At 32.2% G+C, this 12,422-nt stretch overlaps 1 protein-coding gene across 1 annotated transcript; it reads right to left on the bottom strand.

Moving 5' to 3' along the window:
- Positions 1-5,269: 5,269 nt before the first annotated feature.
- LOC125838763 (mitochondrial carrier protein CoAc1) lies at positions 5,270-11,531 on the bottom strand. The gene is made up of 7 exons (XM_049517802.1): positions 10,696-11,531; positions 10,026-10,111; positions 9,741-9,948; positions 8,851-8,974; positions 7,556-7,740; positions 6,794-6,922; positions 5,270-5,662 (listed from the first exon to the last, which is right to left on the bottom strand). Exons 1-7 carry the CDS (start codon positions 10,891-10,893, stop codon positions 5,582-5,584), a joined length of 1,011 nt encoding a protein of 336 aa, XP_049373759.1. The 5' UTR covers positions 10,894-11,531; the 3' UTR covers positions 5,270-5,581.
- Between the last annotated feature and the right edge of the window lie 891 nt (positions 11,532-12,422).

The following is a 12,422-nucleotide window of genomic DNA, read 5'->3' as shown; positions in this document are numbered from 1 at the left end:
CATTGATGCAATGGAGGAACTAGCTAATCAACCAATTCCAGGGCATGTTACTAGAGAAATGTTAAATGATTTTAAAAAAGATTTCCTTGGTAGCATGAACTATTAAATTTAAATGTCTATTAGTATGAGTATAATAATTCGAGGTCTAATTCAAACAGAATCCTTCCTAGAAGGTGGCTGTGTAGATTAAATTTTTTAATACTCTACTAATATTTTGTAACTCAACTTGTACTATTTAATTAATATTAGTAAAAGTATAGGCTATTCGCCTTAATTTTTTTTATTATTGTCTTTAAATTTAACTTTTAAAGTGTGAAATTTAAACTTTTATAGTTTTAAAGTTTGAATTTAATTTTTCAAACTTTTAAAGTGTGAAATTTAAAAATTTATAGTTGTAAAGTTTGAATTTAAATTTTCAAACTTTTAAAGTGTGAAATTTAAACTTTTATAGTTTTAAAGTTTGAATTTAAATTTTCAAACTTTTAAAATTTAAAGTGTGAAATTTAAACTTTTTATAGTTTTAAAGTTTGAAATTTAAATTTAAATTTTCAAACTTTTAAAATGTGAAATTTAAACTTTTATAGTTTTAAAGTTTGAATTTAAATTTTCAAACTTTTAAAGGGTGAAATTTAAACTTTTATAGTTTTAAAGTTTGAATTTAAATTTTCAAACTTTTAAAGTGTGAAATTTAAACTTTTATACTTTTAAAGTTTGAAAGTTTGTATTTAAAACTTTAAAAGCATAAATTTTTGAGTAATGTTCCTAATTTTTTAATAATTTTTTTTTTTAATTATAACTGTTGGGACCCGGTTTCCGGTCCGGTCCGGTACCGGTCTAGGATGGGTAAACTCATTTTTTTCCGGAATTACCGGTTCCGATTCGCTTCCGGCCCGTGGTGCCCGGTTTCGATCCCGTTGCCAGCCATAGGTGTGGCAAGAAAGGAATGCCTTAATATTCCAATATAAGCAAAGGAACGTGGAGGCTATTGTGAAGCAATTTTGTACAATTGATACATTATTGAGGTATAACGAGGCAGACGTTGAAAGTGAGGCTTGACGGCATGAATTACTATCCTTATAGCGGGAGGCAGACCTACCCCTCACCCGACCCCAAAAACTTCAGCAAAAAGCTTGTATATGTTTAAGTGTATTCCTTGAAAATTATAATATAATTGACTTGAAACCCTGAACATTAAGGGGTTGTCATTTGGTAGCTGGATAAACCCAAAACTAATATGTGAATAACTTGATTATTCATGTATTAATTTTATACCATGTGGTGGTTTGCAAATAGGATAAAAGCTATTTATGTATTAATTTTATACGGTTATTTGGTTGATAGGTTTTCAAATGTTAGATAAAAGTTATTCATATATTATTTTTGTACGTGTTTGGTTGCGCTTTTTGTAATCCTACATAATTAATAGTTACATAACTTATGAGGCAATCTATGTATAATTTATGCCGGATAGAAGGTGAAATAAGATCGGGTATAAGTTGTACATGTATTAATATTGTAATTATGCATTACATTCACTCTTATTAATTTACTTTTAAATGTATATTAATTTACTCCAAATCAAATAATTAATACATGTTAAATCAATCATACCAATTATTTTTTTGAGTTTTTTGTCTTGTTAATTGCTTAATTACTTTTAATATCTTTACTTACATTCTTGTTAATTATTTTCTTTGGCGGTACGACAATGGCTATTAATTGTAATAACTAAAGATTGAATCCAAAATAAAAATAAAAATAGGTAACAAATAATAAAAAGATTCTTCTTTTCAATATTCTTCAACAATACTTTTGCAAAATTTTAAAAATAACATTTAAAGATTTCAGCTCCCTGGAATGGTAACAAATAATTGAAAAAAAAATTCTTTTAGTAGTTTACATATTATTTTCTTCTTATTCAATTTTTTTTCTTAAAAAAATTAGTTCCTCTCGATAAAATAATTTTAATATTAAAAGCACATTGATACTTGTCATTTTTCGTAATTTAACTCTGAGAAGCATATTTTTTCTTATAAATATAGTCAAACACAATTTGCTTATCAAAAGCACTTTTCAAATGAACTTGTTAGACATAATTATTTTTTTCAAAAGCATTTTTCTAAGAAACTATTTTATAAAAGTGTTTCTAGAAGTAAACAGTTGTTAGTAGCAATGCCAAACATGCTCTTAGTTTGGTATTGAAAAGAAAAATACAACTGTACATTATATATATAATTTTTAAATTTATTTTATACATAAATCTATTTACTTTGATATAATTTTTAATTTTTTTTATACTTTTTAATAGTTGTTATCTTTTACCATATTATTTCAAGTTTGACTTTGAATTTTGAATGATCCAATAAATGTTATTGTTCATAGATATTACTAAATATAATAAAACTCAAATCAAAATCAAATTGATACTAATGCTAACAAAAAAATCAATTCAACACTAAAAAAGATCATAATGTTGAAGATTTATTCATTAGTTTTACATTGGTTTCGAAAATTATATAAAATGCATCATTTTATTTTATTTTTTCTTTAATGTTTAGTCTTGTAATTAATACTTATTAGACTTATTTTAACATGATTTAGTACTTTAAATTATCATTATTTTCATTATGACTTATTTATTTGCAATATTTATTTTGTTGAATATGTTAGTATTATCGCTCATATCATGTGTTATTTTCTAATGAAACTCCTTAGATAGTTATATTTTTGTAGGACTAAAGAAATATTTGAAGCATAAATTAATTATATATTTGTATTAATTTGAGTTTTATTAATTTAATTTGATTTATAGATTTAAAAATCTGACATAAATAATTTAATTTGATATTTGAAAAAATCCGAACCAACCCGTCCATATACACCCCTAGTTCTGATACTTATTCCTTATTGGTGCAATTGATTCCATTTCATCATATCCATACACAACCTCAGATACTTGAATATTTCCTTGGTGAAAGAAATAAGTGTCTCAAAAATATTAGTACTGCTATTTTAAATTTGGTTTATATAATTAATTAATCTTCTTTTCTTTTGTAAAATGTCCTCACCTCGTAAAGAACAAAATGTTTCAAGCTCTTATTCTTATGCAAAAATAATAATACCAATAACTTTTGTCCTTTTTTTCTACTTCCCAATGTATGCAAGAAAAGACATATCTAGGCCACTCCATCAACAACCAAAATATAAGTTTCATCAAAAAAAGGAAAAGAGAAAAATGCCAATCTCTCTGCATCTACTACTTTGTTTACCTTTCGTCGTCATGGCTTTGCTCTTCTTCTTCTACCTCTACGTTGTTTTTTCACGAGGTAGGGATGATCACCATTCTCGAGTGGTGATCAAAACTGCTCGAAAGCAAGGACTTTCTGACATTCAGCTCAAGAAACTCCCTAAAATCGTTGGAAAAGATTTGAGTTTGGACATTAATGATTGTGCAATTTGCTTGGATGTGATTGGAAATGAGGAATTTGCAAGGTTAGTTCCTGGTTGCAAACATGGATTCCACCTAGAATGTGTCGATCTTTGGTTGTCCAAACAGCCATTTTGTCCGGTTTGTAGGCACAAGCTTGAGCCTGAGTTGTTCAATCAAGATGAAAACAATCTATGCTAAGTTTTGATAGACAGAGTTATCTGGTATCTGTATTGCTGGTAAATATAAACAATTGAGTTGAGGCGTATACTGCTCTTATAATATAAAAGAGCTCCCATTTAATTATAAACTTATCATTGTTACAAAATGCAAATTTTCAAAAATTTGTGTTTCAATTATTCAATCATAGTCTAGTCTTTGGCATTTATCTAGCTAGAGATATTCTTTAATAAAACATGATATTGTTCTTTTTTATTTTGTCAAAAAAAAAAAAAAAAAAACTAAAACCAAGATGAGATTTCTTGAAATGTGATAGCTTAGAGCAAAGGAGCTTAAATCAATTAGAGGAATAATTTTTAATCGAATTGCTAAGTAATGAGTTTTAGAACATGTATACAAAAGTGGCTACTGGGCAAAACTTCAGTGAGAAATGTTCATTATTGCATTATCTTAATTAGGATTTGAGACCAGTATAACCAACTACAAATCATGTTTCTGAGACTAATTGGTTAATTCAAAGAAGGGAAAACTTTATCATAGGTTCCTCAATTCCCTTGTTCGAGTGTTGGATCAGGCAAGAAACAATGCATATGATCACCATCAAGGGCATGTGTTGCTGGCTAAGTCATTACGTCAAGCTTTTGGCTGTCACAGGCAGACATTTAAACTTGTATAAAGTCAAACATATAGACATACGCGTCTTAAGTGACATATATAAATCATCAATTCAAGTATATCTCATGCAAATTGTCACGTAGAATATGTGTGACACTTGTTCAACTTTCCACAAGTTTTAGTACCTACTTGTGCACCCCCAAAGTTAGAGGACATAAATATCAACTAAGCACGTTTTTTATTATGTCTTTTGTAAATGCTACGCTATCCCCTCCCCCTTAGTTGACTATTCTAAATTGAATTTTGATAATCAAGTCATGAAGAACCTGTTTGGATTGACTTAAAAGTTAGTCAATCGTACTTTCAAGTGATTTTTAGCTTTTGGGAGTGTTTGACAAAGTTAAAAATAACTTAAAAATCAAAAGTAGGAATCTCTCTATTTTTTATTTTTAAACTTTAAGTCATTTAAATTTGATTTTTTACTTTTTTTGACTTGAAAACTACTTTTTTTAATTCAATCCAAACGAGGTCTAAATCAATAAATGCTACCCACCTTCAGTTGACTAACCTTGGTTGAATTTGGCAGTCAAACAATTAAATCTGCAAATGCTACCCCCTCCCTCTCATTTGACTATCCTAAATTGAATTAGGAAGTCAAATTATTAAGTTTGTCCTTGTAATGGTAAGGTTCAAATCGCAAGATTTAACTATTGACTTACTCTTGAATCTGATATAACTAGCCTTTTGATACTTAAATTTAAAAAAAATAATTTCATAGTATATTTTGCATATTATAATATTTTTACTTTAGAGAGATGATCAAGGTCAAGTATCACTTTAAAACTAGTCAAATGACCAAAGACCGTCTAGAGTGTGGACTGAGTAAAAGACTCGACCAAATTAACAATATTTTGTCTTACCAAATACAAAAAAATAAGAAAAGAAATAGAAGCAAAAAGTCACTTATTTTCAAGAAAACATTTTCTTTCACACTTGCACACCCTTTTTTGAACCCTTTATTTTCAAAAAGTAAGAACATCTAACTTAGGTAAGAAGCACACTATGTATTATACGAACATACTGTAATGCTTTTACATCAGGAACTACATTGAACTAGTTAGAAGGAAGAGAGACGACTAGGAAAGCGATGTGTAGTAAATTCTATGTAGGTAGGGGTGTGTAGAATATACCCAATGTTGTCCAACCCCTCTCCAGACCTCACACATGGCGAGAACTTTGTGCACGCCTTGAATACGTATTCTTCCCCCTTGGTAATCAAAGATCATCAAAGCTTTTATACAGAATTATGTGAGTTGATGTCACCATTTGAGGGTGTATTTATGCAGCTGATACAGATTTTCATTTCTGCCGGGGAGGAACATTAAGGTACGCCTTCATTGTGTCATATGCTGTGAAACCAATTGCTACTGAGGGGACGATCTGCCAACAAAACCGAAAGCAGTTCTGGTGAGTTACTCAAGAAATCTAGCAACATGAAATATGGTACATAATACTAGACAGTAGATATCTCATCCATCTTGGAATGATGATTTGCACCATGTTCTTTCTCAAATGCTAAGATATGATGTCTTGTTTTGCTACCTATAGATGTGACAAGAACAAATCCAAATTTAAACATGAAGGAATTTGGCTCCTTGTTAAGAAGTGCAAAAGTGTGAGTTCTCTCCGGAAACATACTTGAGGCAGAAAAAAGTCACTGCTGAACATACTTCTTGTGGTGCAAAAGGAGATTGACGTTCAATAATTCAGTGGTCATGAAAATATCCTTCTCTCTTTCACCCCATTTCAGCTCAGTGTTTCCACTTTAGTTGCGCGGACTCTTCACTTTTGATGCCGCACCCGTCTCGGATTCTTCAAAAATACACTACTTTTGGCGAATCCGACACGCACCCGTTGGCATTTTTGAAGAGTCCGAGCAACATAGGTTTCCACTCAGCAGGCTAAGGAAATAAATCATAACACGAGATTGGGAAAGGGAAGGTGATGATAACTGGTTATTCAAAAAAATGGGGAGGGACCAAGATAGTCTTTATCTTTTGAAGAGTGGCGAACTGACAAGGATAGTTGATTAAACTACAGGTCATGCAGAGTTGAAGGTGCCACATCAGCACAAAAGGTGCAAAAAATACAAAAAAAACGAGTTCGGAGAGGTAATAGTACCCTAGTTAAGTTTAGGTGTGTCTTTGGGATTTCGGTCATAGTCTAGGGGGTACTTGTGCCTTATCCCTTAACTTTATGATCCTTTCAACGAACTTGCAATAAGTACACAATACTACAGTTGGACAAACTTTGCCATTTTAACCACAGGATTATTGCTTTTGCTTTGATAGTCATTCACTTTTTTCTTTTTGCCGTTTCTTCAATCAACATTCAAGTTCCCAAAATATATTTCCACTTAAGTTTAACCCAACTCCCAAATGAAGTGTGCCAAAATGTGTATTATGGGCAAGTTATGTAGCATTCAAAATTGGGTCAACTAGAAATTCTTTAAAGAACAAGTTATAAAATGAAGTTGTAGTGAGGAAGCTACTATTAAACCGGATATTTTACCTTCATATAATTAACACTGAGCCCTGCAAACAATTGTCTCCAACCTTGATTACGAACAATTGAAGAAAGTCCATCAAATGTGCTCCTATATCTGGCTCTGTCTTGCAATGAAGGTTGCAGATGCTCTACCTGAATAAAAGATATTTTCATAGTTAAGTCATATGAACAAGTGACATGTTCAAAACGTGTGAAAAACTTAACTACATTTATCTGTGGCAGTGCTAGTGCACAATATTTACTTCCTCTGTTTCAATTTATGTGACATTTCCTTTGTAGTATGTTCCAAAAAGAGTGACACCTTTGTATATTCGGAAACAATTTTCTTTAAACTTCCCAATTTTACCATTAATGAGATGATAATATAGCCACACAAATGTCATGAGTCATGACACAAATAAGACCACAAGTTCCAAAAGTTTTTCTTTCTTTAACTCTGTTTCTAATCAAATAGGTTCAAATGAAATGAAGGGAGTAAATTTTAGTAAGGCTTCCACAGAGGGATTAGTATGAATACAAATTAGTCACTCAGATACTGATGGAGTTCCACAAGCACATATGATGCACAAAAATACTAATCACTCCATTCAGGATATAGAATGGATTATGGACACGAACTCAAAATACAGGAAATTTTTTAGGGCACAGAGTGGTCTGACAGACCAGAACTAATCCGCACCAACACTAGTCTAATACAGGCACTCATTCAATCAACACAAAGTGTATAGGAGTTATGTTGAGTTATGCTATGTCTGAGGGTGATACCTGCATCTGCCTCCTAACCACGTCCAATGGGTATGTAAATGTCTGACCCAATAAACCAGCTATAGCTCCACATGAGAGACGCATCATAATGGAGGATTGGTGCTCTTCAGGAACATGCCTCTTTAACTCCTCATAAACATAAAACTTCAATCCAGCATAAGGAAGAATACCAATAAGGGTGGGCCCTGCTCCGAATATAAATTGAGTCATTTGTGAATCATCAATATTCATAAAGAATTAAAACCATAAACCATTTATGCAAAGACCTGGGTAATGCATGTACAACCATGGACACATCAAGACACAAATTGTAAAAGTTCGAGATGTGCGGCAGATTTTAGAAATGAGAGACATTAATCCAAACATTCACAAAAAGAACAATTAAACTTTCACTTTTATTAAGGTTGTCTTTTTAATTTTGGAGTGTTCTCAGATTCTGTCCATTTTACTGAGTTAAATTTTTTTCCTCATTTTTTATTTTCTTTTTTGAATTTCATAGTAATTTTAAGGTACCTAGCACTTTCTTTTATTGTTATAAAAAACCCAAATTTATCAAAATATAATATTTTCTGCTTTTGAGTCCACCTGTTTCAAGCTTAAAAAAAAATTCAGCTTATACCCAATCAAACAAAAATATGGCATAGGAGTATTGAACTAGTAACATGAAAAACACGATTCATCAGTTTAGCGATTTTCCAATGTTGCAGTAAAGATAAAAATAAAAAGTACTTGAAACACTGAAACAACATAAAACCCAAAATTAGTTGTCTAAATTTAGTATAAAAGTCTCCTCATCCTTTTTGATTGAGGATGTAATTTTAAGGGATTTCGACATTATGATATTTCAAAATTTTCATTTGTAGAAAAACGATTCAAACATTCTGTTAATTTTTGCATTCCGGAAGAAAAGAACTACATTTAAAAAAGGAAACTAGGAGGTAGAGTCTGGTTGGTCTTTTCTGGAACTACAGAAGAATCAAATATGGTTTCATGAGTTGATACCATTAATGCAACAACTTACTTCATAAAAAAAGAAAAAAGGTTTGATAAATTGCCGAAAATAAAATATCAAAGAACAGAAAAATGACCAGTGCTGGTATCGAACTCAAGTTCAACTTGAATATGCAATCCAAAATCTGCCATGATATTTACTTTTAATACATCTATAACATATCACAACATGCTTCATAAAGTTAGGTCCTTCGTGTTTTTAAGGATTTATGACCCAATTAGTTGCAGATGAGTCAATTAGGCGGTAAAAGTTCATCATTCAATATGAACCAATAAATACTTACCTACACCTCGATAAAGTGCACGGAGTCCTCCTTCCTTGTAGACAGCCTCTAGGACATTTTTAGTGCCACTATATTGAGGACGAATATGAGTTGGTCTACTGTCATTTCCTCTTGTCTCCTTGACCTAAAGAAAGATAAGGGGAGAAAAAAAATATGAATGAATGATAGCCATCCAAACAGTTTAATGCCGTGAAAATAGATAGAGTATGCCAACACTCAAATGGAAAAAATTATATTTGTTTGATCTAGTGAACCTACATGAGACTGAGAGTAAGAGAGAGAATATAGAACCATTTGCAAGGATCGTTAAAGCAAAGTAATATATTTGGAGGAACTCTGGCATATACAAGAATCAAAATACAAACAGAATGGCCAAGTTGGAGAACACAAGCAGTGTTGATTCTTTTAATCTAAGTCTTGAATCAGTCAAAATGATAATTTCTCAATAAGCTTTATCTAAAAGACAAGCTCAAGATAAAACTGATACCAGGATGCAACTTTTATTAGTTGATGGCTTGATGCAGCAGGATGGAGTTCCACAACGGATCTAGTTTGAGAGACGGAGAATGAGAAGGGACAGATCATTCCTCCATCATATATGAGTTTACATGAGTGTTTAACAAACTAGGGCAGCTTACCTATGATAGTTTACACATCTTAATGAAATAATAAGGTATATTTCCGTTTAGATTAGTCAAAGATCAGATACAACTATCCATCCTACGAAAGCAAGGCAATTGGTGAGTGCTGCTAATCAGATTATTTCCAACTTTGCAGGCGTGTTAATGGAAAAATTCAGTAGTTATTGCAAAATAGTAAAACTGCCAAATGCAATCAGACATGTAAAGAGCAAAGAAAGAAAACTAAATGTATTTTAACAAATTAAGCACCTGATAAGCCAGTTTGGTCCGAGCCAAATCAAGGGGATATGTACATAAAACTGCAGTTCCTCCGGACGCTGAACCAGCCAAAAGATCTACAACAGGTCCTGTTCCTAATGCAGAGTAATTTTCTAATATCCATCCTCGATACCGCTCATAGGTCATGTAATGAAGTGCAGCATATGGGACAATTCTGAGAACACTTGCTCCATTTCCTCTGCAATACGTCGTGTCATGAATAACCAATACTTCCACAACAAACTCAAGCTTTTAAAAAGTAAAATCCAAACTTACTTGTAAAATCCAATAACGCCTTCATTCTTCAGAAGCTTCTTTAGAGATTGATGAACTCCAAGGGAATGATATCCTTCAGTTCTTGTCTACAAGAATTAAGGAGAAGAGCAAGCAGGAGGAAGTTAGGAATGTCATAATGAGCTTAAATCGAATCAAAGGCATCAAATTACAGGATTAAGTAGCCATGTGAAGAATGAAAAAGAAAAAAATATACAATGAGCATCCGGCAGATGCATTCAAGTGCCAACTGGGGATAGAGAACAACCGGATAAGGTGATGGATGATAAATAGATTTCAATCAATTTCAGAAACAAACAAAACTAATGACTTAGAGACACTGAAAACAAAAAATTTCCTCAGAGTCGTGTAACTAGAATGGTGCAACTGCTTTTCATTCATCCAGTCATATAAAATACTTCAACCAGACTAATTTCTCTCAGCTTAGAGAGAATCAAAAGAAAACGCTTTATGCATAATACTAAATATAGAAATACATCATTCTTTTTGGGACCGACAAAAACGGAAAGTGAGTCATATAAATTGGGACAAAATGAGTATACATCTAAAAAAACCATTCAGTTTGTCTAGACCAGTACAAATTGGCATAAACAAGTGATCACTTTAAAACACGGGAAGCTACTTAAAAACAGTATCTCTTTTCCTTTTTCACCTGCAAAAGTATTTTGACACGCTCTAATGGGGCAACTGCAGTTTTGGCAAATGCACCAGCAGCTCCTCCAGCAATCAGCTCCTTCACATATATTGGCAAACCATCAAAAACTGAAACCTCTCTATGAGAGGCAGAAGATCCATCAACTAACCCTACCACATTTGTGGACAAAGTTGCCCCTTGTGTAGAAGAACTCATCTTCAAACTTACTACTGCCAATTACCAAAATACAATTCAAATCGAACAACTTGCTATCCACCTTGTAAATTATAAAACTCCTTGTCCCACCTATCTCTTGGGATACAAAAGGGTAAAACTTTTTGCTCAAACAGGTAAACCAATGGCCTGAGAACAACCGGAATTGAACACCGTATGTTCACAAGCCTACCTTGTTTTTCACCAATTATTACAATTATCATCAAACAGATGCAAATAAAGTTGAACAAACACTACTTCTTTCAAGATCCAAACTGAAATACTACTTCTTTCAATATCAAAGTTGAATCTTGCCCATATAACCAAATCTCCGCAATCCAAAGAATACCCAGAAACAATAAATCGAAAAAATCTAAAGGGCAATCGATAGAATCAATATTCTTTTTTATATAAGCAATGCAAAAATGGATCTATTACCAGATAATCCACAAGAAAAACACATAAATGTATGGATAGTACAAGAAAACAAATTGGGTTTCGCCAGAATCTCTTATTTTTTCAGATTCTTGAAGGTAACGTTTTCAATTGATTCGTCCCCAGATTCGTTTCCTCCCTGGTTCCAGGAAGGCAGATGAATTAGGAATATGGGGACTGGTCAAATTCGGTATCTCTCAGCTCATTCAAATCTATTTATATATAATTAAAAAAAATGCCTGAGTTGGGTCCACGATTCCTATGACTTCTAAACAAGAGGTGGCGGTATACTCGTACAATTATTCCTTTTCAAATATAAACTTACATATGTTATAAAATAATGATAGAATACTAAAATCAAATAGAAAAACATAGGAAGAATAAGAAGAGGAAAACAAAAGGTAATAAGAACAAAGATAGGGAGAAAGTAATAGTATTTTTATAATTATTGGTATATCTCTTTACGGTATGTAATGTCTCATTTATAGGCAAGCGTTACTTGGAGAGGTTATATTGCTATAGTGGAGTGGCTCCACATGGGCATCCACTTGGCATTAATTATTATTTACAACACTCCCCCTTGGATGTCCATGTATAAAGAAAAATACAAAATAAAATAAAATTATACATAGTTATTTATAATACGCATTGTTTGTTGCCTCATTGCAAAGTGTTTGAAAGAAGCTACTTGTAAGTCGATTGTAGGAACCTACTTGTAAGCTGCTTATTAGAACCTGCTTGTGTAAGTTGTTTATAGAAATCTTTTTTGCGGAGCTGCTTGTAAGTTGCTTATAGGATCCTGCTTGTAGAGTTGCTTATAGGTGTCTGCTTGTAAGTTGCCTTCTTGATTTCAAGCTTATTCAGAAAATTGTGTAATAGACATCTATAATATGATGTATTTCCTACTCATTGGAGTTTATCAATAGATAATGTGTCTCGTTAAAACCTTACTAGAAAAAAACTCAGTGGGAAAAAGTCCTAGTGAAGGAAAAAGAGTACACATATCTAGTAATACGCATTGAGAGTTGCCTCATTAAAAACCTTATCAGGAAAACCCATTGGGACAAAACCTTAGTTAAGGGAAAAAGAGTTTAGCG

This window comes from Solanum verrucosum, unplaced genomic scaffold, assembly GCF_900185275.1.
Source record: "Solanum verrucosum unplaced genomic scaffold, falcon-dt-bn FXZP01000182.1, whole genome shotgun sequence".
NCBI classification, from domain to species: Eukaryota; Viridiplantae; Streptophyta; class Magnoliopsida; order Solanales; family Solanaceae; genus Solanum; species Solanum verrucosum.
The sequence above is the reverse complement of the archived record's forward strand: the minus strand, read 5'-3'. Positions and strand labels throughout refer to the sequence as shown.

Coding starts and splice junctions, on each gene's coding strand:
- LOC125838763 (XM_049517802.1), bottom strand. CDS start 10,893: ATGAGTTCTTCTACACAAGGGGCAACTTTGTCCACAAATGTGGTAGGG. Junction 10,112..10,695: donor GTGTCAAAATACTTTTGCAG/GTGAAAAAGGAA, acceptor TAATTCTTGTAG/ACAAGAACTGAAGGATATCA. Junction 9,949..10,025: donor GGCGTTATTGGATTTTACAA/GTAAGTTTGGAT, acceptor GACGTATTGCAG/AGGAAATGGAGCAAGTGTTC.